The following is a 25496-nucleotide window of genomic DNA, read 5'->3' as shown; positions in this document are numbered from 1 at the left end:
ACCCGCAACCTTTCAGTCCACAGGCCAACACTCTATCCACTGAGCAAAATTGGCTAGGGCATGGCATTTTATCTTTTTACAGCCTTGTTTCATCCTCCAGTTTCCCAGGGTCGTAAGAAAACATCTTGCCTGGCCAGCATGTCTCAGTGGTGGACTATGAACCAGGAGTCATGGTTCGATTCCTGGACAGGGCACATGCCCAGGTTGCAGGCTTGATCCCCAGTAGGGGGCGTAGAGTAAGCCGATCAGTGATTCTCTCTCAACATTGAGGTTTCCATTTCTCCCTTCCTCTCTGAAATCAATAAAAAAATATTAAAAAATAAAAATATATTTAAAAAGAAAACCTCTTATCTATAGTTAGTAATGTGAATAATTAGTAACTGTGGCTCTATTCTTAGTACGTGCCTTTACCCCATCAGATGTAACAGAACCTGCACGTAAAGTGCTTGTAACAGGGCCTGCCACATGGACCACGGCATCACTTAAATGTCAGCATCATTATCATTTCTCATTTGAACAATGAGGGGGCCTGTAACAGTCTCTAAAGCAGAGATTATCAAACGTCTTGGTCTGTGAACACCTTTACATGCTTAAAATGATTGAAGATGCCAGAGAACTTTTAAAAATGTGTATTTTACCTATTGATTTTTTAATCTCTTAAAGCTATTTCTTAGTAACATAAGTATTTTTAAGAAATGTAACTTTTTCTTTTTTTTTTAAAATATATTTTTATTGATTTTTTACAGAGAGGAAGGAAGAGGGATAGATAGTCAGAAACATCGATGAGAGAGAAACATCGATCAGTTGCCTCTTGCACACTTCCCACTGGGGATGTGCCCGCAGCCAAGGTACATGCCCTTGACCAGAATCGAACCTGGGACCTTTCAGTCCACAGGCTGACGCTCTATCCACTGAGCCAAACCGGTTTTGGCAAGAAATGTAACTTTTTCAAAAAAAGAAATATTTAGAAGTGTGACACATTGTGCAAATACCTTTAATGTTTGGCTCAACTGAAGACAGCTGGATTCTCTTATCGGCTTCTACATGCATTTGCTGAGGTGTGCTGTTTGAAGTATACAAGAAAACGCAAGCACCTCACTGACCCTTTAAAGGGGTCTGGAGGACCCTGGGCCACACTTTGAGAACTAATTTTTAAAGCTTTCTTCCAGCTTTAAATCACTCATTCATTCATCCATTCAGCACCACTTTATCCCAGAGATAGAAACAAATCATGTGGCTGCCTGTCCTGGAAGAATTGAGAGAAGAGATGAAAACTAATGAAAATGACAGCACAGCATAAGTGAACACAGGAGGAAGTTACTGGGATGCCTGAGAGGCAAGGAAAGTGGAACAGAGTACAGGAAATTGGAATTTGGGCTGTATTTCTTGCAAGAGCATATGTGAAGGCCCAGAGGCAGGAACCAATCTAGAACAAGAAAGCCCAGGGTACATTGGCAGAGGAAGGAAAAGTCTTTTCCAGAGGATGGGAAAGGTTGTTGGGCCTCAGATGATAAGTTAAATCTCACCCTCAGGAGGCTGGGGTAACGAACTTGTTTTCCCTTTTTCCGCCAGGTTCACTGAGGTATAATTTACACAGAAAAAAAATTTACCTTTTTAGGTGTATAGTTCTGTAAGTCATGACAAAGGTACAGTAAACAATGACACAATCAAGACATAATATATCCTCATCACCTCAAAAAGTTGTCTCTGTGGTCAATCCCCAACCTCCACTCCTTCGGCTGCAGGCAACGATTGGCCAGATTTCTGTCCCAACAGTTTTAATTTTTACTTTGAAATAATTATACACTCATTGGAAGTTGCAGAGAGGGCCCATGTACACAAGCTCCAGCTCCTTCCAATACTAACAACTTCAGATTCCATCAGTGCTTACGTGCATCAGCTCATTTTAAGGAACATAATCGGGCCATAGTATGCAAGATGGGTTGATGAAGCAAGGTCATGGAAGAACTCAAGGAGGTGCAGGGAGAGGAGAGGACTGAAGGAAACATTCCTGGAGAACAGGCATTATTTGACGAACAATTTGTATGAGTATTTAAGTTAATCCCTTTTTCGGAAATGAACTCTCCTATATGGCAAGACAGCAAGCAGGTTGTTATAAATTGAAGGCCCGACCTTTGATTGAATTGAGGAAATGTTTCTTCCAGTCATGATATCCCCAAATAACCATGATATTCCTTACTCTTAACTCAAACAGGAAAAAAAAATTTTTTCAGTCACTTTCTTCATTTTCTTACTTTTGCATGATTGGAAACAATGAAATAACTGTCAAAGACCTGATATTACCTTGAGATGTAGACATTTACCTATTGGCTCTCATGAACAGAATTAACTAACTCCCCAAACCAAAACAAACTAAATCTTTATACTTTTATTGCTTCCCGGAATTCTGTACTTTCGTTGGTTCTCCTACCTGCTTCAGCCTTGCTTTTGACTGTAGTATTAATAATGCCTTTAACTTAACGTACTTACAAATATCATTTGCTCATCACAAGACTGGGTGTTATCTTCACTTTTACAGTCCAAGAAAGTGAGCCTCGTGTTTGGTACCCAGGACCACATACACCAATACTGTAAAAAGCTTAGAAAGGTGCTGGCGCCGGGGATGCATGCTATCATGTTAGCTAGCCTTGTTTGAAGCCTGTTTCTCTCTACCCCAATTATGGCCGGCACGGACCGCTTTCAACAGCTGTGGCGTACTAAATTTAGACAAAAGCTCCATACAAGCAATGGAAGTATTTCTGGTGACAAAATCTGCACTTAAATCCCAGTTTGTTTAAATATTACTCTGGCTGCTACCTAGTTTATCACTACTTATAACCAAATACAGCCCTTGGGTACATCTGAGTGATCTTGTACCTATTTATGACAAGCTTTTAAATATCTTTAAAATCAGGAAGTATCTTAAACCCAGATTTAATGAAATATGCCCACAAAGTGTTTTTACTGTGCCCTGGACTAGATATTTTATATACACTTAGTATTCAATCTTCCAAATACCTACCTATGAATAGTATCATCGTTAATAAGGCAAACAGTACCTTATGACCCAATTTCAGTAAACTCAGCCCCGAGGCACAGTTCTGTTTTATGCAAACAAACAGAAAATAATTCCAACTATAAGAGGGTAAATTAAAATAACAACCACAACCAAACAAAACAGAAAAACTCCGAGGCTCAGCTCGGTTACACACCCTGTCCGAGTTCACACCGAGAGTATCAGCGCCAGAATCCCAAAGCACCATCTACTTCTACCAAACCCCACCGCCGACTGCCACGTGGAGGGGGGCAGTACCAATACTGTATTTGTAGAAGCCATGCCTGGAAACAAGGTTGACAGGGTAGAGGGTAGAAATGTAATGGAAACGGAACCAAACGGGCAGGAGGAAGGAGCGCACCCTCCCCCCCCGACACACACACCCTACAGTTTTCAAAGCAGAGCGTTCGGGATGATCTGGGCGCTGGGTACACTTCGCGCGGGTCCCGCCGGACACCGGGCGGCGGAGTCTTCAGAGAAGATGGTTTCCGAGCCGGCGACCTTGGGGCCCCGCTGCCACCCCGCCGCCTCCGGCCTCCTCCCGCGATCGCGATCGCCCGGTCGGGCCACACCCGAGGCCCGCCGCCTGCTCCCTCGGGGGCGCTGCTCAAAAAAGACAAACGCACGTGTTCCGGGAGGCCCCGCGGGCGGCCGGCAGCCCCGCGCCCGAGGGTGGGGCCCCCGCAGTCGCAGCCGGGCAGCGCCGGCCGCCGCGGTCCAGCCCACTCGGCAGCGAGGGCGCCTCCCGCCCGGACCCGGGAGGCCCCGGAGGGGCTCAGGGCGGCCGGGCAGGCCGTAGCCCGGGCCACGCGGGCGCCGCACTTCCTCTTCCTCCCCCCGCGCGGCGCGGCGCGGCGGCCAGAGCGAGGCCGGGCTCGAGGCCCCACTGCGAGCCGCCGGCCAGCGCCGCGCCCCAGCCGCCGCCGCCGCGGCCGCCCCCGTCGCGCCCTCGGGCCGCGCGGCCTCCGGGTGGCTGGGCCCCGCGCGGGCAGCGAGAGGCGGGGCCGCCGTGCGGGCGGCGGAAGGAGGCGGAGGAGGAGGAAGAGGAGGCGGAGGCGGCGGCCGGGAGCGGGGAGAGGGCGGGGGGCGGGCCGGGGAAGGGGAGGAGCGGGATTTCAGGAGCGCGGCGCCGCAGCCGGGAGCCGGCGGCCCGAGAGTGACCGAGTCACGGCGGGCGCCGGGGGAGCCGCGGCGTCGGACCCGCCTCCTGGAGCGCAGCCCCGGCCAGGCCCAGCCCCGTTCCCGCCCAGCGCCGCCTCCCCGCCGCCGCCGCCGGAGCGCTCCTGCCCACCCCGCCCCCGCGGCCGAGCCCGGGAGACGAGTGGGAGTCGGCCGCCGGCGCGGGCACCGGGACCCCGCGGGGGACACTGCAGCCGGAGCCCGGAGGCCGCGCCGCCACCGTCTGAACTAGGATGTCCCGACATGAAGGTGAGCGCCCCCCCTCCCCCGCCGGGCCTCGGCCTACCCTCCCGGGCCGCGCGCCGCGGGGGGCGGCCGGAGGCAGCGGGGACGTCGGCCGGGCCGAGCCGGCCCCGAAACGCCTGGCCCGGGAGCGAGCGAGACCGGCGGAGAGCCCGGCTCCTCCGCGGTGGCCGCCGCGGCCGGGCCCCGAGCTGGGCCTGGAGCCGGAGGCGGGGCGGCGGAGGGTTTGCACTGTCATGGGGAGGGGGAGGGGAGGCGGCGGGGCCCGTTACCGGCGGGGGCCTGGCCCCGGGGACGGATACCGGACGCCGCGGGCCGCCCGGCCGATCCCGGAGCCGTGGGCCCCGCCGCGGCCTAGTGCGCCCGCCACCCCGGAAGGGCCCGGCGCGGCCGCCGAGCAGGCCACCGGCGGAGGCGGGAGACCGAGGAGCCGGCCCGGGATCGGCGGGCGCGTCCGGTCGCCGGGAGACGACAGCGAGGGCCCTGCCTGTGGGAGGCCGCGGGGCGGCGGGAAGGCGCCGCGGCCGGGAACGCAGAGCCCCGCCGCCGGCCTCGCGGCTAGGCCTCGGCGCGGCCCTGGGCTCGGGTAACCCAGTTCCCGGGCGGGTCTGGCCCGACCGCGGCGAGCAAACTCCCTGCCCCGTCACCTGGTCGGACGGACTGGCTCCCGCGGCCCGGCCCGCTCCCGGCGTGCACCACCCCTTGAGCCAGGTTTTGGTAAATGACCTGGTGAGGTCTCTTCATGGTCAGGGGGCATTTTGGGCTTGGTTTTGAGACTTAAAAACATGATTGGGGCGCAGTTGCAAATAAGTAGGCAGCTTTAGCCCAGTCCCAGGGCACAAAGAGAAACATGTCCAGGGCACATGTATAGGCGTTGTGCTGGTAAAAAAATAAGTTAACTTCAGTTTACTGCCATATGGTTTAGAAAAGGGGGAGGGGGTTGTGTTCTCTTTGTTTCACTGCCACAGGTCTTTAAATAAAAAGTATTAAGAGACTTGACGAATACTTGATCCTGGTCAGGTTAATGCAACATTGTAGAAGTGGCTGGAAAGTATAGTGTACTCTTGGGTTTAAAATCCTGTATGGGTAAGTGATGTAGGTAGGAGTGGAGAAAGTTTAGTGAGTCAGATTAGTGTGTGCTTCACACCCGTTGGAAGGATATTCTTAGGGAAATACAGGCCTTAGAATTTTGAAGTTGAAAAACTCAGATTGATTAAAATGATACTGAGAGCAAATTGCATTACTAAGTGCAATGTTGAGATTGACTTAAAGAATATTTTGTGTTCAAGGATTCTGTATTTTGAACGTCCAAGATGAATTGGAAATATAATGCACTTTTTTCACTTACTGTGTACAACTGTGAACATTTTTAAATAATAATGTACTTAGACTCAGAAATACTTTGAAACAATACCTAATTTTCCTCCCCCCCCCTACTTATTGGAAATATATTCCCTATCTGTAATTTAAAATAAATTATAATTAAAGTTCTAATCAAATTTGGAATATTAAAGTTTACATTAGACAATACTTGTGTGTACGTTGACCATTTTCAAGACAAACTTAATTTGAGCAATAGCTCCAAGGCCCCTCTTACTCATAAGAACTGGGAGAGTTAAAATTATAGTATCAAAGCTATGGGAGAACTGGAGTTTGAGACCCATTCTCCTTGCTTCAGGAAAACATGCAGGTAGTTCCAGACTGAGTAATTCAAATTGAGTAGTATCCTGGGAAAATTCCTTTATCCACAGTAATCTTTTAGAACACCGATTTTCAACCGGTGTGCTGCAAGGATTTTTAAAACATGCAATATCTGACAAGTCAGGGGCACTGGTCTCTTTTCCCTTATATTATCAAATAAAAAAATGACAATACCCAATACAACAATAGCTGTTGTGAATGAATCAAAATTATACCTTTTTTTTTTGTCAGAGTGGCAAAAGTATTTTTTAGTGTTCCCCAAAATTTTAGTAATTAGTGTGTGCCATGAGTTGGAAAAGGTTAAAAATCGCTGTTTTAGGAGTAATTAAAATCCCACAGTGCCAGTATTCTTGAGTGTAACAAATCTGTACTCTAAGCCCATTTCCCCCTACTTGGCCCTGTGGAAAAGCATGTGGCTTTGAAACTTACAATACTTTTTAGTTGTTGAATATTACTGAACCTTAGGACATTAATAGCACACCTTTTCTGGTAACTTACATAACACCAGATATTTCTGAAAAAGGAACATTCTTATAATACATCACTTGAAGACTGTAGTACAATATTTAACAAGTGATCTTTTAAGGGTCTAGTTTATGTCTAAGGGTCTAAGGCAGGAATGGCAGTCTCATTAAGAATCACATTTAATTCATTAGATGTTTTGTGGAATATTAGTTCAGGTTGCTATTACTTTCATCATTAGGAATTTAACCTAACAATCAATACAGTTTGACACCCTTACTGTTCTAGCTTTTTTTACCTTTCTCTTTGGACCTACTTTTCCTATTTCTTTTAAATATATTTTTACTGATTTCGGAGAGGAAGGAAGGGAGAGAGAGAGATAGAAACATCAGTGATGAGAGAGAATCATTGATCGGCTGTTTCCTGCAAGCCCACACTTGGGGATCCAGCCTGCAACCGCAGCCCAGGCATGTGCCCTGACGGGGAATCAAACCATGATCTCCTGGTTTATAGATTGATGCTCAACCACTGAGCAATGCCTGCCCGGCTAATCCCATTTCTTTTAGCATTTCAGTGTTATTCATCTGTCCACCTTCAGATTCTCTGTAGTTCTTGTTTCCTTTCACTAGTGTATCCCAGAACTGGATGTAGTAGTAGTCCGGTGAACTGTGCTGCCGGTAATGTACTTGCATTGTGTTTCCTTTTCAGTACCTTCTGTATGCCTGTAATTTGTTACTTTGTCTTTGTGTCCACCTTAATGAGTTGCACTAATGTATCTATATGTAAGATGTAACTTTGGACAACACAGCTCCAAGATGAACATCTATCAAGCTTAGACTCTACCTTGTGAAGCAGTGGACTGACTACCCCTGAGAAAGGAGAAGCAGCCAGCAGCATAGAATGCGTTAGCTCAGGGGTCGGCATAAGTCTTCTGAAAAGGGGCAGGTAGTAAATATTGTGGTTTGGTAAGCCATGAGGTCAGCTCTGCCATTGTAGTGTAAATGCAGCTATAGACAACATGTAAATGAATGAGCACAACCATGTTCTAATTAAAACTTTTATTTATAGACTGACATTTGAATTTCATGTAATTTTCATGTGTCATGAAATAAGACTCAGGTTTACCATTTAAAAATGTAAAAACCATTCTTAGCTTGCAGACCTTACATAGAAGGTGGCTGAATTTGGCCCAGTTGGGCCCAGGGCTATAATTTGCCTTCTTTTGCTCTAGACCAGTGGTTCTCAACCTTTCTAATGCCGTGACCCTTTTATACAGTTCCTCGTGTTGTGGTGACCCCCAACCATAAAATTATTGCGACCCACAGGTTGAGAACTGCTGCTGTAGAGCCTAAGACCATCGGAAAACACAGATATTTACATTACGATTCATAACAGTAGCAAAATTACAGTTATGAAGTAGCAATGAAAATAATTTTATGGTTGAGGGTCACCACAACATGAGGAACTGTATTAAAGAGTCGTGGCATTAGAAAGGTCGAGAACCACTGCTCTAGACTAAAGCTTTAGAGAGTTTATGGAAATGGAATTTTGTATTCCATCATTTCCTTTGGGGTAATGGGGACTGCATCTATGGACCAAACCCATTCTGTACTTCAGTTTCCAGCAGCACTATGCAGATTGGGATAGAAGTAGTTGTTCCCAGGTTTGGAAACAGGCTCCTCACCTTTCCAGAACCTGAGTGGGGGTGGCAGGACCTTCCCTTGTCTCCTGCTTGCCCATTATGACTATCCCAGCCAGAATTCCAGGGTCTGTTTTAATTCATTTTGTAATGTTGTTATGTTAACATTTTACAACATAAGTGCCCAATTACTTAATGTTCACCATACAAATACCATGTTACACCTGGTGAAACCAATTATTTTCTATTTTATTTGTAAGAGTATCTTTTAATATTTCACTACATACAACTCATCTAAGTACTTATTAGCGAAAATGAAGTTATTAATGCTCTTGCATGAATTGGACCTAATTGACTACCCAGAGTTAGGAATACACTTACTGTCTTAAGACATTCAACCTTTTTTCAGTTGCTACTATGTATTAGGCACTTTGCCAGATACCAAGGAATGTGAGGATAAATGAGACACAGCTCCTTACCTTAACTATAGCACAATGTGAGACATGCCATAAGAAAGGGACAAATTGATGACAATAATTACCGTTTTTCATAATTTTGTCCAATTTCAGAGACAATCTATTGTAATTTCTAACACTTTTTTCTTTAAATATGTTTTTACTGATTTGAGAGAGGAAGGGAAAGTGGGAGAGAGAGAAACATTGATGTGAGAAACATTGATTGGCTGTCTCCCTTCCATGTCCTAACCAGGTATTGAACCTGCCAACTTTTGGTGCATAGGAGGATGCTCAGCTAACTGAGCCACACTGGCCAGGACTAACGTTTTTGTTTTTAATAAATATATTTTATTGACTTTTTACAGAGAGGAAGGGAGAGGGATAGAGAGCTAAGCTAGAAACATCGATGACAGAGAAACATCAATCAGCTGCCTCCTGCACACCCCGCACTGGGGATGTGCCGGCAACCAAGGTACATGCCCTTGACCGGAATCGAACCCGGGACCCTTCAGTCCGCAGGCCGACGCTCTATCCACTGAGCCAAACCGGTTTCGGCACTTTTTTTTTCTTGAGTGCTGTCTTAACTTTTGGTGGGTTACTCTTGGGTTTGGATAAAATTATTTGCTATTTCAAATACTGTACAGTCCTTGTCTTTACCTGATTTATGCTTTCCCTAGCTTTGAAGATTTCCATATGTAAAAATGATAGTGGATAAATGGACAGGTGATCATATTGTTTTGTTGTTCTCAGAAGCATTTGTGATACTGTTTATTTTTTAAATGTAAATACAAGAGTGGGCAGGCCATTAATCTAATTTCTGAAAGTTGTACCATTTTTTTTGAAATTGTACCATTCTTCTGTTAGTAGATTCAGATTTTCTCTTTTCTAAAAATTGTCTGACACTAAAAAACATATATAAACAATCCCAGAGTGAATTGCAATAATTTTGTTTTCAGAATTTGGGGATTACAAAGACAAGATTGGTAATTAACATGTGATTTTAATGTGATGACTTTTGCCTCCCTGTAGCAAAGTAAAATTAACTCCCACTGAAAAGATCTTTATCATGTCAGTCAGTTTATTTTACTTTAACTGTGATCTATAAAAGGATTATGACATTCTTTCTTATACTTTTTCAATTTCAATACATCATGAATTATATTTACCTTTACTTTCAATAAAAGAAAGATAAGAATGTAAATATTTTAATTTCTGGAGTCTTTGGTTTGTGATTTCATATAAAGTTGATTTTGAAGCCTATTTTTCCTATATTGACATTTGTGTTTTATTGCAAAAATATATAACTTTACTCTCTTTTAAATTGTAGATTTAATTTGGAAGAAATTCCTTTTAGTTTTAGAATCTTAAGATGTATTAGCAGCAAACTTGTTTAAAGATTCAATATTTTTTCACAGTAGAAACTTAGGAAACTTCTGATATGAAATGACCAAACAAGTTCCTTCATATTAGGCTTGCAGTGTTTTTTTAAAAATCCATGCACTTATGAGTCATCAGCTCTGTAGCATCTATATACATTTGCTGAGGTTTTGTGGGTTTTGTTTTTAATCCTCCTCATCCAAGGATATGTGGGTTTGTTGTTTTTTTTAAATTTTAGGGGGAGAGGAAGGGAATGAGAGAGAAAAACATTAATCTTTTGTCTCCCGTACTTGCCTTGACCTGGGATCGAACCAGCAACCTTTTTGGTATACCGGACTACGCTCCAACCAACTATGCCACCCAGGTGGGGCTGTTTTCGTTTTTTAAATGGAGGTTCCAAAAGTTGTTTTTAGTGAAGGTTAAGGCATCATTGGATTATTATAGAAATAGTGTTTTTTAATTACATTATATATACTACTTTTGGGCTACTGGCATAAATATAGACCCAAAGGAAACATTTCCTACAATTCATATTCATAAAAGTTAAAACTAGAGTGCTGTTCATAATTAAAATATTTATTTATAAAAGATTAATTTCAGTGTTGTGCTAGGAGCCATGATGTTTTTCATTTCCTTAAAATAATATAGTTTTTTCTCTAACTAAAGTTATTCATTAAAATTGAGCCAAGAGCCCCTTAATTATACAGATCTGAGCATTTTAAAAAATATGCTGATCTGTATAAATACTTTAATTTTTAAAATAAGCCATGTCCTGATTATGTGAAAGATAAAGGGATAAGGCAGACAGCTTCCTAAGGGAACATATTATTACCTTGATTCTATGGTAAGGAAGGAAGTGGTGAAGAAAAGAGGTGGTTCTTGGGGTGCTAAATGACAAGAGGCCTGGAGGGTAATGGCAGAGGAAAAGCAAGGTGGACATGAAGCTTGGAAATGATCTGTAGCCAGTCAGAAACAAACCAATTCGTGCCTCATGAAACGTCCTAAGCACTGGTACCAGGAGATGCAAGCTCAGTGTCCTGTGAATCTAGGCAAAGGTGAATTGCCTTGTGAGGCAGTTTCCATGGTGCCATCCCTTCCACCTCTCACGGGTTCCCACAGTGTTTGTTAATCATGTTTTTAGTTGTCTTTTTGAATAGTAACAAAGCAGAGTGTGGGTCCATCAGTTTATCTCTTCCATGACCACAGTTCCAACCAGCAGTCCAGCAGACGGGCCAGTGGCCACAGGGGTGTCAGGGAGAACGTGTGGAGGGAGCCTGCAAATCTAGCACTGCTGCTAGAAAAACCAACTGAACTCAAAAGAGTGGGTCAGTTTAGTCACCTTCAGCCAGGAGGGACCGACAGTGAGTGGGTAAAGCCTCTTGATATCATGACTAATTTGGTTTGCATTATCTTCTGCTGAATTGTGTGTGTGTGTGGGGGGGGGGGGGGTGTCCCTCTCTTGATAGTACTCAGTGCCAGTGTCACGAACTTCAGCTCTTTCCAGAGTAAGGATTTTCATTAGAAGAGTCACTTTAGAGTGCTAACTAGATGCTTTGACTATCATCACAACAGTCACAGGCATTTCGATGATAATTTATTTTTTAGTTTTGATTTTTTTTTTAATTGTTCCTCTAAGACTGTCACCCTCCCCTCCCACCTAGCAAAGTTAAGGGTCCATCCAGTGGCACTCCTGCCTTATTCTCCAGGCATTTTTTTTACAGCTATCATTGTTCACTTGTCTGTCTGCCTTCCCCACAGGCTATCTGAGGGGTAGGTATAGTGTTACTTACCTTTGTACCTTACCTCTTAGCATGGTGTCTGACCTTTGGGAGGCCCGCTGCACATTTGTGGGTGATGGTTAGAGATGGTAGTACTTGTCTAAAAAATGATGAGACTGGAAAATACTCTCCTTAGTTTTTATGAGGGGAAGCTGGTTAAAAGGAAGGGATATTGTGGGAAAGAAGGCTTACAATTTTCATAAAAGTAAGATGAGATAAATAAACTACACAGAGCGAAAATAACTTAAGAGAGCTGGCTTGTGAGGGAATGGCCAGGGACTAGACTCAGTATGTTTTGTTCTAGCTACTCCTGGCTCTGGTTTCAGATTAACTGGCCGTGGCTTCTGCATAGTAATTGTACCATGTGCATGAGTTTTCTGGTTCCTTCGGTCATTCGTCCAGTGAATATTTATGGACTACCTACTTGAGTAGTACTCAGAGTCATCTCCAGAGCTGGCCACAAGTTGTTGACCCTGCTGCAGAATGGTAACATTCAGTGGTTTGAAACACATTTTGGGATTTACATGCTTTCCTGTTGCATGGGCTGTGGTCTTTCCCAGTGTGCTGGAATTAGTCCTTAAAGTTTATATTTTATGAAAAGGTAATTAAATAATATAAGTATTTTAATCTTTTGGCATTATTTGCAACCCCCTCCTTTTTTAAGAGCTTATTTTTATTTGTTTAACAGTTATTTCTAATTCCACCCAGCAGTGCATTTCTCTCCATAACAGTATTGCCCTTAGACTATGGGAGTCTCAAAACACATCTGTCTGCATATGTTAATAAGTAGATTATTCCTAATAGGTTTGTATCCTTTTTATGCTTGGAGAGAAAAGAACTCGGGTGAAATGTTTAATTTTTCTATTCAGTGTAGTTTTTTGCAATGGTTATATAGCAGCTGTTGGGTAACTAGACCCTACTTCTGCTATTCTTTTTCAACCAGTCTCAGTGTCCCCCTTTGGGGGGCCTTCCTCTGTGGCTGTAGAGTGAAGTGAGGCAGTACAAGCCAGTGCAAAGCTTTCTAAAGTCAAAGTTAAGGGCATTGAAGTAAAATGGCAGGGATTACAGGAATTGTTACAGATGTGTCCCTTTCTGTAAGAAGAAAATAACATGCTGGGCGCTGGGGGTGGTAGGGTGCTGGGAACCAGGTAGTTTTTATAGTCAGAGATCTTAATGTTCAGCTTTATAAACACCACTAGGGATTCTGATACATTCAGTTGCAATTTGAAATGAATGTAAACTGTGCAGTGTGTTTGTATAGCTATTGATATGGATATACAGAATGGTCACGGGGAACTAATCTTCCCTAGGAAATACTAGTGTGGTGATTAGAACATCAAGTGACAATGGATGAGGACTTGACCTGTGGTGTTCCTACATTAGGCCAAGGTCAAAGATCTTCAGTCCATGTTAGACATGCTCATATCTTCATGTTCATTCATTGCTCCATAACATTTTCTAGAAGCTTTATAGAAAACACCCAAAGTGGGAGGAGATAGCAAATCTATTTGCAGAATTGGGGTACACTATATCACCTTCCAATGGAAATCTAGTGCAAGTCACATGTAATTTTAACTCTGGTAGCCACAGTAACAACTGAGAAGGTACAATTAATTTTAATAATTTAATACATATATCCAAAATAACATTTCCATGTGTAATCAACATAAACTTTGTTAATGAGATATTTTTACAGTCTTTTTCTTTACAAAGTTGATGTATGTTTTACGCTTAGCAGTTTAATTCAGATGCTAAATTTTTACCAAAAATACTTTTCTTTTTCAATTACAGTTGACATTCAATATTATATCAGTTTTATTTTCTTTTTAAAAAAATATATTTTATTGATTTTTTTATAGAGAGGAAGGGAGAGGGATAGAGAGTTAGAAACATCGATCAGCTGCCTCCTGCACACTCCCCACTGGGGATGTGCCCACAACCAAGGTACATGCCCCTGACCAAAATCAAACCTGGGACCCTTCAGTCCGCAGGCCGACGCTCTATCCACTGAGCCAGACCAGCCAGGGCATTATATCAGTTTTAGTTGTACAGTATAGTGGTTAGCCATATATATAACTTACAGAGTGATCCCCGGGATAAGTCTAGTACCCATCTGGTACCATGTTACTAAAATATTATTTACTATATTTCCTATGCTATACTTAACATCCCCATGACTTTTGTAACTGCCAATTTGTACTTCTTAATCCCTTCACCTTTTTTACCCAGCCCCTCAATAATCCCCCTCCACTCCTGACAACCATCAGTTAGGTCTCTATATCTGTGAGTCTGTTTCTGTTTTGCTTATTTGTTTAATACATTTCACATATAAGTGAGATCATATGTTATTGGTCTTTCTCTGTCTGACTTATTCATTTAGCATAATATCCTCTAGGTCCACCCATGTTGTTGCAAATTATAAGATATCATTTTTATGGCCAAGTAATATTCTATTGTGTATATGTACCACATCGTCTTTATTTAATCTCTCACCAAAAATACTTGATCTTAGCTGAAAATCATCTTTAGACTTGTGCATTGGGGATCTGCTAATTCATGGTTGATTATATGCTGTCTCTTCTGTAGGTACATTTAAAAAAATCTTTATTGATTTCAGAGAGGAAGGGAGAGAGAGAGACATAGAAACATCAGTGATGAGAGAGAATCGTTGATCAGCTGCCTCCTGCACGCCCCACAATGGGGATCGAGCCTGCAATCTGGACATGTACCCTGACTGGGAATCAAGCTGTGACCTCCTGGGTCATAGGTTGATGCTCAACCACTGAGCCACGCTGGCCAGGCTGTATGTACATTTTTTAAAATATAGATTTTTTATTGATTTCAGAGAGGAAGGGAGAGGGCAGAGAGAGATAGAAGCATCAATGATGAGAGCGAATCATTGATTGACTGCCTCCTGCACATCCCCTACTGGGGACCAAACCCACAACCCGGGCACGTGCCCTCGACCGGAATCAAACCCGGGACTCTTCAGTCCGCAGGCCGACACTCTATCCACCTAGCCAAACCAGCTAGGGCTGTATGTACATTTTGATGCATTATTGCCATATCCTTAATGGTCTATTAATTAACATTCTGGATTTCTACTTCTTAAATTTCTCTTCCAGGAACCTAGATTTTTCCTTCCTTTTTCACCTTAAAATTATTTTTTAACCTACTTTAGTTATCATTTACAATAGAAACCCACTTTACAGACATCTACAAATGTATATAAATTCTGATCACTTTGTAGGCATTCAGATTGAAGAGCATTTATATCAATTAAAAAAAAGATTTACATGTAAGTCATATGAAAATAAAGGGATTTGTAACCAACAACAAAAAAAAACAGTATAAAAATGTTAGTACTCTAGTATTTAGGTACTCTCATCCAGTGTTTCTCAAAGTGTGATTCAGGACCAGCAGTATCTGCATCACCTGGGCTCTTGCTGGAAAGGCAGATTCTTGGACAGTACCCTAAACCTACTGAATTGGCACTTTTGTGAGTGAAGCCCAGCAGTCTGTTTTAACATGTTCTCAGGTCCCAGTTGTGACCAAAGGCATTTGTGTGTGAGATGGTCACTGCTGTTGACGAGCACACTGAGTGTACAACCATCTTTCATGATGTGCTACTACTAAATGGAAATGGAGCTGCTGACCTTGGCCTCATTCTTGAACAGCACGTTATTTGGAGGTGGAAGAGGAGTATAACTCCCGACTCCAGACTAATGCTGTTTATTTACTCAACACACATTTATCAAAAGTGTACTTGGGGCCAGAGAAGATCCTTGTCCTTGTGACAGTCACTTTTTATTAGAAGGAGTGTAGCAGGAGTATATGGCCTGTGGGCCAAATCCAGCCGGCTACCTGTTTTGTTGTTTTTTAGTTTGTTTTAATCCTTACCCAAGGATATTTTTTTAAATTGATTTTAGAGAGAGAGGAAAAGAGAGTGAGAAGAAACGTTGATGTGATAGAGAAACATTGATCGGTTGCCTCCTGTATGCACCCTGACTGGGAACCTAACCCCACAACCTTTTGGTGTACTGAATGACTCCATCTAACTGAGCCACCTGGCCAGGGCTACCTGTTTTTGTAAATAAAGTTTTATTGCAGCACAGCCACATCTGCTCATTTACATATTGTCTAAGCTGTTTTTGTACTAGAGTGGCAGAGTTGAGTAGCTGTGACAGAGAAAGCTGAAAATATGTATTATCTGGCTCTTTACAGAAAAGTTTGTGGATCCTTGGGATAGACCAGGGGTGGGCAAACTTTTTGACTCGAGGGCCACAATGAGTTCTTAAACTGGACCGGAGTGCCGGAACAAAAGCATGGATGGAGTGTTTGTGTGAACTAATATAAATTCAAAGTAAAGGAGCGGAGGGGAGAGCAAGAGAACCGGATAAAACAGCCGGATCCGGCCTGCGGGCCGTAGTTTGCCCAAGGCTGGGATAGACAATGGAGGAATAAATGTGCAGTAGAGTGTTAAGAGGTGGCAAGTGTTATGAAAAACCATACAGCAGGTTAAGGGACTAGGGAAGGGGGGCCTACTTTATATATGGTGGTCATGGAGAGTCTTTCTGAAGATGGGACATTAACAGAGAAGGATATTTAAAGGAGGAAGGAGGGATATGTCTGAATGTACAGCAAGTGCAGAGGCCCTGAAACTTGGAATGTCTGGGAATAGCAATGAGGCCAAGGAGGAAAGTGATTGAGGGGGGAAAAGAGGTAGGAACTGAGGCTGGGATAGCGGGGGCCAGATCCTGCATCCTCTTATATTGTAGGCTGCAGTGCGCTCTAGGTTTAACTGTGAGTGCTTTGAGACAATTTTGGAAACCCTTCTATATAGTGGTCTTTTTTGCTAAATAAATGGCAGAGTCTGGAAACTAAATACCTTGTAGCATATTTCAACATCTCTAAGAAACATTTCTTTTTTTGTTTTAATATATATTTTTGGTGATTTCAGAGAGAAAGGGAGAGGAAGAGAGAGATAGAAACATCAATGATGAGAGAGAATCTGGCTGCCTCCTGCACACCCCCTACTGGGGATTGAGCCTGCAATCCTAGGTGTATGCCCTGTCCAGAATCTAACCGTGACCTCCTGGTTCATAGGTCGACGCTCAACCATGCTGGCCCGGCTCTAAGAAACATTTTTTTACAAACTTTCCCCTCCTTTCATCACTCTTAAGCTTTGTCTCCCTCAGCCCCTATGTACTATCTATGTATTTTGTTTCACTGAATTTTCTTGGAGGGTATACAGTTTGGTGGAGAAAAAATATCTCCCTGGTTAGAATGTAAAACCTTGGAGCCTAGAAATTGGGTCATGTGCATTAGCAGCATTCAAACTTAAAAAATATATATAATCTAACAAAAAATGTATTTGGTATTATGAGTCAGTAGTTATATGCATATGTAATGAAATAAGGGTTTCAGAAAACAGTACTCATCTTTACTATGAGAGATGAATTCCATTTTCTATTCTGTTTTATTAAAAACAAAAATATTAGTTGTGACCTTCTGGATTTATTTCTCATTCTACTCACGAATTGTGCCTGGCTATTTGAAGACACTGGCCTAGGCTGTCTAATCCAAAACTTTGAGTCCTTATGGACAAGGTATTGTCATAGGTAATGTGAGGAAAATAGAAAACTCCTAATACACGTTTTCCTTCTGGAGGAGATATGGGAAGGTCTAAGCCAGCCATGGGTAAACTACGGCCCGCGGGCCGGATCCGGCTGTTCTATCCGGTTCTCTTGCTCTCCCCTCCGCTCCTTTACTTTGAATTTATATTAGTTCACACAAACACTCCATCCATGCTTTAGTTCCGGCCCTGCGGTCCAGTTTAAGAACCCATCGTGGCCCTCGAGTCAAAAAGTTTGCCCACCCCTGGTAAGCATATAAAATAAACTAGCTGTAGTATGACTGGGGCAATAAGTGTCAAATCAGTTACTACAAGTTCCATAGTGTTGGCAAGTGGAATAGAATGCTTTTTGGGTGTCAGAGAAGGCGTTCCCAAAAAGTTGGCATTTAAACTCAGGACTCGAAGACGTTCTTTGTTTTTATAACAAGAGTTGGGGACAGAGGAGTCTACCAAGTGGGAGAGTAGTGGGAGATAAAGCAGAGCTAAGAAAACACGAGGTGGGTTGGAGATAGGTGGATGGGACAACACCAAGGAGACGAGAGTTTCTGAAACAGAAGACTCCTATATATTAGTAGTGGGAGTGAGGTATTAAAAAGATTGATAGGTTGCATTGCGTATGATTCCAAGGGGAAAGTGGAACAGGGACCCTTTGTTTTGACTTTAGTTCAGTGCTACAAGTCTGTTTTTTCTTCTGTAAAAGAAGGATACTAATGCTTGCTTTGCCTCTCTCTAAAGGTGTGTGGTGATGGAGTGCAAACACTTGTAAGAATGTTTTCTAAGTTAAGGAAAGCACTGCATAAATATAAGGTGATGGTATTTTTTTTAAATATATTTTTATTGATTTCAGAGAGGAAGGAAGAGGGGGAGAGAGATAGAAACATCGATGATGAGAGAGAATCATTGATTGGCTGCCTCCTGCACAGCCCCCACTGGGGACTGAGCCCACAACCAGGGCATGTGCCCTTGACTGGAATCGAACCCAGGACCTTTCAGTCCACAGGCTGACGCTCTACCCATTGAGCCAAACCAGTTAGGGCAAGGTGATGGTATTTTTTTAAAAATATCTTTTTATAGCCGAAACCGGTTTGGCTCAGTGGATAGAGCATCGGCCTGCGGACTGAAGGGTCCCGGGTTCGATTCCGGTCAAGGGCATGTACCTTGGTTGCGGGCACATCCCCAGTAGGAGGTGTGCAGGAGGCAGCTGATCGATGTTTCTCTCTCATCGATGTTTCTAACTCTCTATCCCTCTCCGTTCCTCTCTGTAATAAATCAATAAAATATATTTAAAAAAAATATTTAAAAAAAAATATCTTTTTATTGATTTTTTAGAGAGAGAGAGGGAGAAAGAAACATTGGTAGGTTGCCTCTCATACTCACCCCAACCTGGGACCGAACCCACAACCCGGGCATGTGCTCTGACCTGGAATTGAACTGGCAACCTTTTGGTGTATGGGACAATGCTCAACCAACTGAGCTACACCAGGCAGGGCAAAGTGATGGTATTTTTAACGTGGGAGATAAGATTAGAAAGGAGGATTGGAGCAAGATAGATAGGAAAGGATTTTGGTTGCCACACTAAAGTGAATCTTTTCCTTTTTCCATACTGATTATGGGATAGAAAAGAGAGGGCAGTGCATCTCAAGTTTTTTTTGTTTGTTTGTTTGTCTGTTTTTAATATATTTTACTGATTTTTTTACAGAGAGGAAGGGAGAGGGATAGAGAGGTAGAAACATCGATGAGAGAGAAACATCCATCAGCTGCCTCCCGCACACCCCCCACTGGGGATGTGCCCGCAACCAAGGTACATGCCCTTGACCGGAATCGAACCTGGGACCCTTCAGTCCACAGGCCGACGCTCTATCCACTGAGTCAAACCGGTTAGGGCACATCTCAAGTTTTAAGCAGAGAAAGGTCATGATGAAAAATGGTATGTTTTAGGAAGGTTAGTGTGTGCAGAAGAGATTATTGCCTATGGCAGGGAGTCCAGTTAGAGGCTTTTGGGTGAAATAAACTTGAAGTTAAAAAGGCCTAAATTAGTCCATGGCAGTAGGAACAAAACAAAAAAAAAATTACTTGAAATAAGGTCTCCATGCGAGTGAGCAGGGACTAAAGTATAATTTCAGAACAAACTAGCCAGAGGAGAGATGGGGTAAAGCAATTTTCAGCTTTCAGCATTTTGAATTTAAAGTGATGGTAGGCCATTAGGTAGAAATCAAGAGTTGCAAAATGCTATAGTGCCACTCAAGGGAGAGAGATCTTAGCTAGAGATAAGAATTTTATAGCCCCTACATTGAATCCTGGGATTGGCTAGATTTCTAAGGAAGAAAGCATCTGGAGAAGGGAGGATCATCAGATTGCTAAGAGAAGAACCATGATTGTGAAGTGATTTGGAAGCCACAAAGACCCTAACAGCACTTACCATGCAGATATTAACTTAGTCCTTTAGATGAAGGCTTTTTTTTTTTTTTTTTTTGACAACTGTTCAGTTTTTATTTCATAATCATAAACTTAACTCTGCAATCCAGCTAGACTGGGAAGGAAGGGGTAAGGAAATTATGGAACCCAGTGAACTGTGGCAAGAGCACAAAGATTATAGGACACTAGAGGCTCGGTGCACGGATTTGTGCACCGGTGGGGTCCCTTGGCCTGGCCTGCAGGGATCGGGCCAAAGCCGGCTCTCCGACATCCCCTGAGGGGTCCTGGATTGCGAGAGGGCGCAGGCCAGACCGAGGGACCCCACCAGTGCACAAATCTGTGCACCAGGCCTATAGTATGCATATAAGATCTTCGGTTAATCTCTTCCTGTCCTCCACCCTCCTCCCTTCCCTCTGAGATTCATCAGTTTGTTCCATGTTTCTATGCCTGTGGTTTCTGCTCCTGTATTGAGCATCTGCCCCCTGGTGGTCAGTGTGTGTCATAGCTACTGGCCAGTCGGCCGGTCATTTAGGCTTTTATATATATAGATTCTAAGCAAATCAGGCTGAAGGGGTGCTCTCCTGAGCTACAGAAGGAATAATCTGGTAGTTAAGATAAAACACAAGTCAAATTTATTAGAATTGTCCACAGTCAGCAATGGTGTCTCCTCCTTTTTTTTTTTTTTAAGTGAAATGATGGACATGTGCTTCTTTTTTTTTTTTTTTTTTAAATATATTTTATTGATTTTTTTACAGAGAGGAAAGGAGAGGAATAGAGAGTTAGAAACATCGATGAGAGAGAAACTTCCATCAGCTGCCTCCTGCACACCTCCTACTGGGGATGTGCCTGCAACCAAGGTACATGCCCTTGACCAGAATCGAACCCGGGACCCTTGAGTCCGCAGACCGACGCTCTATCCACTGAGCCAAACTGGTTAGGGCAGCAATGGTGCCTTCTTCCTGGTCTTGCCATTCCTGGACCCAAGTGCTCCATGGCTGTCACAATATCCATGCGTCTTTCACCTGGCTGAAGACCACATGCTTGCCATCCAACCACTCAGTCTTGGCAGCGCAGATGAAAAACTGGGAGCCGTTTGTGTTAGGTCCAGCATTTGCCATGGACAAGATGCCAGGACCTGTATGTTTCAGGATGAAGTTCTTATCTTCAAATTTCTCCCCATAGATGGACTTGCTGCCTGTGCCATTTTGGCATGTGAAGTCACCACCCTGGCACATAAATCGCAGAATAATTCTATGAAAGCAGGAACCTTTATTTCTCCCCAGTGCTCAGAGCATGGAAGTTTTCTGCTGTCTTTGAAACTTTGTCTACAGACAGCTTGAAGGAGACACAGCCCAAGGGCTGGTCATGGGTGGCTCTGGGGCGGCGGCATCTGCGGAGATGAAGGTTTCTTTTTTTAAAAATATATTTTATTGATTTTTTACAGAGAGGAAGGGAGAGGGATAGAGAGTCAGAAACATCGATGAGAGAGAAACATCAATCAGCTGCCTCCTGCACACCCCCAACTGGGGATGTGCCCGCAACCAAGGTACATGCCCTTGACTGGAATTGAACCTGGGACCTTTCAGTCCACAGGCCGACACTGTATCCACTGAACCAAACCGGTTTCGACATTGATTTGAGAGAAAGAGAGAGAGAGAGAGACATCCATGTGAGAGGGAAACATCCATTGGTTGCCTCCAGTACATGCCCCAACTGGGAATGGAACCCACAACCTTTTGATGTATAGGACAATGCTCCAGCCAGTTGAGTCACCCAGCCAGGACCCTCTTCTTTGAATAGGGATGGAAGGTAGAGGAGATGAAGAGATGGGAAGGGGAGAAACTAGTATTAATATTAACCTATATATATATAAACGCCTAACATACAAATTGTCCCCATGGGAGTTCAGTTGGGAGACCCATCACTCACCACCAGGGGGTGGCGCAGAACAAAGGGAGGCCTTAGCCAGCAGCCAGGAGGCCCCAATTGGCCCTGATCACCAGCCAGGCCTAGGGACTCTACCTGTGCACTAATTTTGTGCACTGGGCCTCTAGTAGTAGCATACATATTCAGTGTTTACTACCTAACAGGCATTGATGTTCAGCATTTCACATGTGCCAACTCATTTAATTCTTGCAACTGTCCTTGAGATACATATTATTATCCCAGTTTTACAGATGAGGAAGTTGATGCACTGAGAAATTAAGTACCTTGCCAAAAGTCAGATGATCTGTGATACAGCGGGGATTTAGACCCAGGCCATACTCTGTACCTGGCCCTTTATAGACTGGTTTCTACAGCAGGGACCTCAATTAAAAGGCCTAGTAAAATTTTAAAGCAACACAGCAAGATGTTTTCCCATTTTACAAAATAAGGAATTGGATCTCAGAGGTAGGTTATTTGTCCTAGGTCATAAAGATAGTAAATGGTAAAACCAGGAATTGAATTAATTCTGTCAGAAACCAAAGCCCATGTTCACTTATATTTCATGCAAATGTCAGCAAACTTCTGTGCAGAGTTAAATAGCATCCACGGCTTTGCGGGCCACATGGTCTCCATTGCAACTCCTCCACTCTGCTTTTGGCATGAAAGCTGCCATAAGACTAAACATACACAGGTGAGCATGGGTGGCTGTGATCCAATAAACCTTTGTTTATGGGCACTGAAATTTGAATTACATGTAATTTTCAGGCATCACCATAGTACTCTTTAGAATTTCCTTTTTCTAAACATTTAAAAATGTAAAAAGCATTCTTAGCTAGTATGTACAAAAACATGTGGTAGGCCATGGTTTGCTGACCCCTGCTTTAATCTGTTCACTTAATATATATTGAATACCTTTTCTATGTGGAGACATTGTGTTGGATACTGGAGACAAAAAAAACAAAGGGGGTTCCAACCCTCTGAGGTGAGAAAGGTGGTTGTAATACAGTGAAGTAAGAACTATAATAAGTTTAGACTTAAAAGGTATAATGAAAGAATAGATATGGGAGGCTTCTCAGTTTCATGGGTGAATTCATGAAGGCATCCCAAAAGAAGTCATGCATTTGAGCTGGGAGTTGATAGATTGCTGGCTAGGTGGTGTGGGGAGGGTATCCCATGAACAGAAAGAGTGTCCTTTGAGGGGAGGCCATGGGAAATTTGGCATCTGAAGGATGGACTTACAGGAGGAGGGGGGACAGATAAATGACCATAAGTAAGACAGTTGCTGTAGTGGGTACAAATAGGAGATATATTTGGTGACTGGTTAGACATAGGGATTGAGGAAGAGCAAAATGTCTAGGAAAACATAGGGTTTTGGCTTGATTGGTTGTTCAGAGCCATTAAGATGTTTATCTAGGGCAGAGAAGCATGTGTTAAGGGTGGGAAGCAGGGAAAAAGAAGTGACTTTCCATTTTCAGCATGTTGGGTTTGAGGTACCTATGGGACATCCAGGTAGAGATGTCCAGTGGCAGTTGAATATGTGGGTCTGGAATTTAGGAGGAAGATGTCTGAGCTAAGAATATGAATCTATAGTAGTAGAGTTGATTGCTCAGTGATGGTGAGAACATATGGATTGAGAAGAGGAGACTGATCTTTAAGCCCTTGGGAACACAACATTAAAGGAGCAGGACACTGACTGAATGGGGGACAGCCTGGAGAGAAGGAGGAGAACCAGGAGAGAGTTGAAATTTAGGAAGGTGATTTGCCAGAAGGAGGATATTGTCAGTTTTTCTGCAGAAAGGTCAAGAAGATAAGGAATGAAGTGTTCATTGGCTGGGGCTGTTGAAATCAGGAAGGTTGTGGAACTTAATGAGCACTTTCAAAGGAGTGGACTAGAGCACAGATTTCAGTGTGTTAAGTCCTGAATGAACATGAGAGGTTGGAAATACTACCTAAAGATTTAGCTGGGAAGGGAAGGAGATAGCCATAGCTAAGGCATCTCTAGCAGTAATTTAGTGTAGGGTTTGGCAGATACTAGAGGATAGGAAAATTTATTTGTTCAACAAACACTGTGCCAGGCACTATTGTTGAAACTGGGGATAGAGTAATGAAAAAGAGTAAGAGGAAGTTCTTATTGTAGAACTTACATTTTAATGGGGGAGGAGGGTACAGAAAAGAAACATAATATAATATTGGCTAGTGGTAAAATTCTGAAGAAAATAAAGCAGGGAATAAGGATTGAATAGATAGAAAGAGGAGGAGTGGTCTATGTGGCTATTTTTAAGAGAGGATGGTCAGGAAGACCTTGCAGAGAAGGCGACTACTCTCAAGCAGAGACTTCATCAAGTATACAAGGCCTGGGGTGAGAAAAAAGTAGGTTCTTTGAGGAATGGGGTGTTGGAGCTGATGAGGCAAAGAGAAGTAGGGAAGATGAGGTAGGGAAAGACTGGGTCCAGGTTAAATGGGGCATTACAGGCCATGGCAAGGCATTTTAATTTAATTCTTTGAATGTAGAGCTGACAGGACTTGATGGTATAGTGTAGGTAAAAGCAAGTAGGTGAGAAGAAGACCACTTACTGAGATGGGGAAGGCAGGAGGAGGGCAGAGCATTTGGGGGGATGGAGATCAAGAGTTCTGTTTCAGACTAAGAGGTTAGGGATGTAAGATGTTCAAGTGGAGATGTATAAGCCATTTGGATGAATAAACTAGAATTTGGTTGGTTGAATATCAGGGATCAAGACTTGATGTGATTATGTTGCCCTTTCTCTAGTTGATTGTGCTTGAGTTCCCCAAATATTTTAGTAGGTAAATGTCTTTGGGGCGGGGGGGTCTTGTCTTTTTACCAAAATAGCAGAAAAAAGAGCTCATAGATGTAGAAAACCTACTGTGGCTCCTGTGCCAGCGCTGCAGGGATAGAGGTACGGACCAGCAGAGCTCACTGTGAGAATTAGGCCATTCTGGCAGCCTGATAATGAATCAGCTCATTTTAGTTCTTTTCTCACCAATAAAATCAAGAGGAAGATAGGATAATACAGGCAGTCCTCAAGTTAAGTCAGAGATCCATTCCTATGGCTCAATGTAACGCAATTTTCTTTTCTTTTTTTTAAAATATATTTTATTGATTTTTTACAGAGAGGAAGGGAGAGGGATAGAGAGTTAGAAACATCAATGAGAGAGAAATATCGATTAGCTGCCTCCTGCACACCTCCCACTGGGGATGTGTCCGCAACCAAGGTACATGCCCTTAACTGGAATCGAACCTGGGACCTTTCAGTCCGGAGGCTGACGCTCTATCCACTGAGCCAAACTGGTTAGGGCAGTAATGTAATTTTTGCTGTAAGTTGGAACCCACCTACATAAGCACCTACGTCACTCACAGGGAGCACATACACAGCAGTAATGAAATAAAACAGTAAAAAACATTTAAAAGAAAGATAACAATTCCTGACCTTTACCTGTGGTAAATAAATAATAAAAAACATAAAGCACATATGTACATACATCGGAATGATGGACTTTTTTTTTTTTTTAATAAATGTTGTAAATGGGAAATGGCGACGTAACCACGAAGCGACCTAAGTTGCGTCCAATGTAACCCAAGGACTGCCTGTAGACCTTTTGGTCTAGAAGGAAA

General features: G+C 43.3%; 1 protein-coding gene across 1 annotated transcript in view; it reads left to right on the top strand.

The window, feature by feature from the left end:
* Nucleotides 1-4164: 4164 nt before the first annotated feature.
* KCMF1 (potassium channel modulatory factor 1) overlaps nt 4165-25496 on the top strand; it is a 62426-nt gene continuing 41094 nt past the window's right edge. Inside the window, exon 1 of the mRNA XM_080684494.1 lies at nt 4165-4483. Within this exon, the coding sequence (XP_080540620.1) occupies nt 4468-4483 (16 nt within the window). The 5' untranslated portion in view covers nt 4165-4467. The remainder of the gene's footprint in view (nt 4484-25496) is intronic.

Source organism: Plecotus auritus, assembly GCF_963455305.1.
Source record: "Plecotus auritus genome assembly, chromosome: 8".
Taxonomy (NCBI): Eukaryota; Metazoa; Chordata; class Mammalia; order Chiroptera; family Vespertilionidae; genus Plecotus; species Plecotus auritus.
The sequence above is the reverse complement of the archived record's forward strand: the minus strand, read 5'-3'. Positions and strand labels throughout refer to the sequence as shown.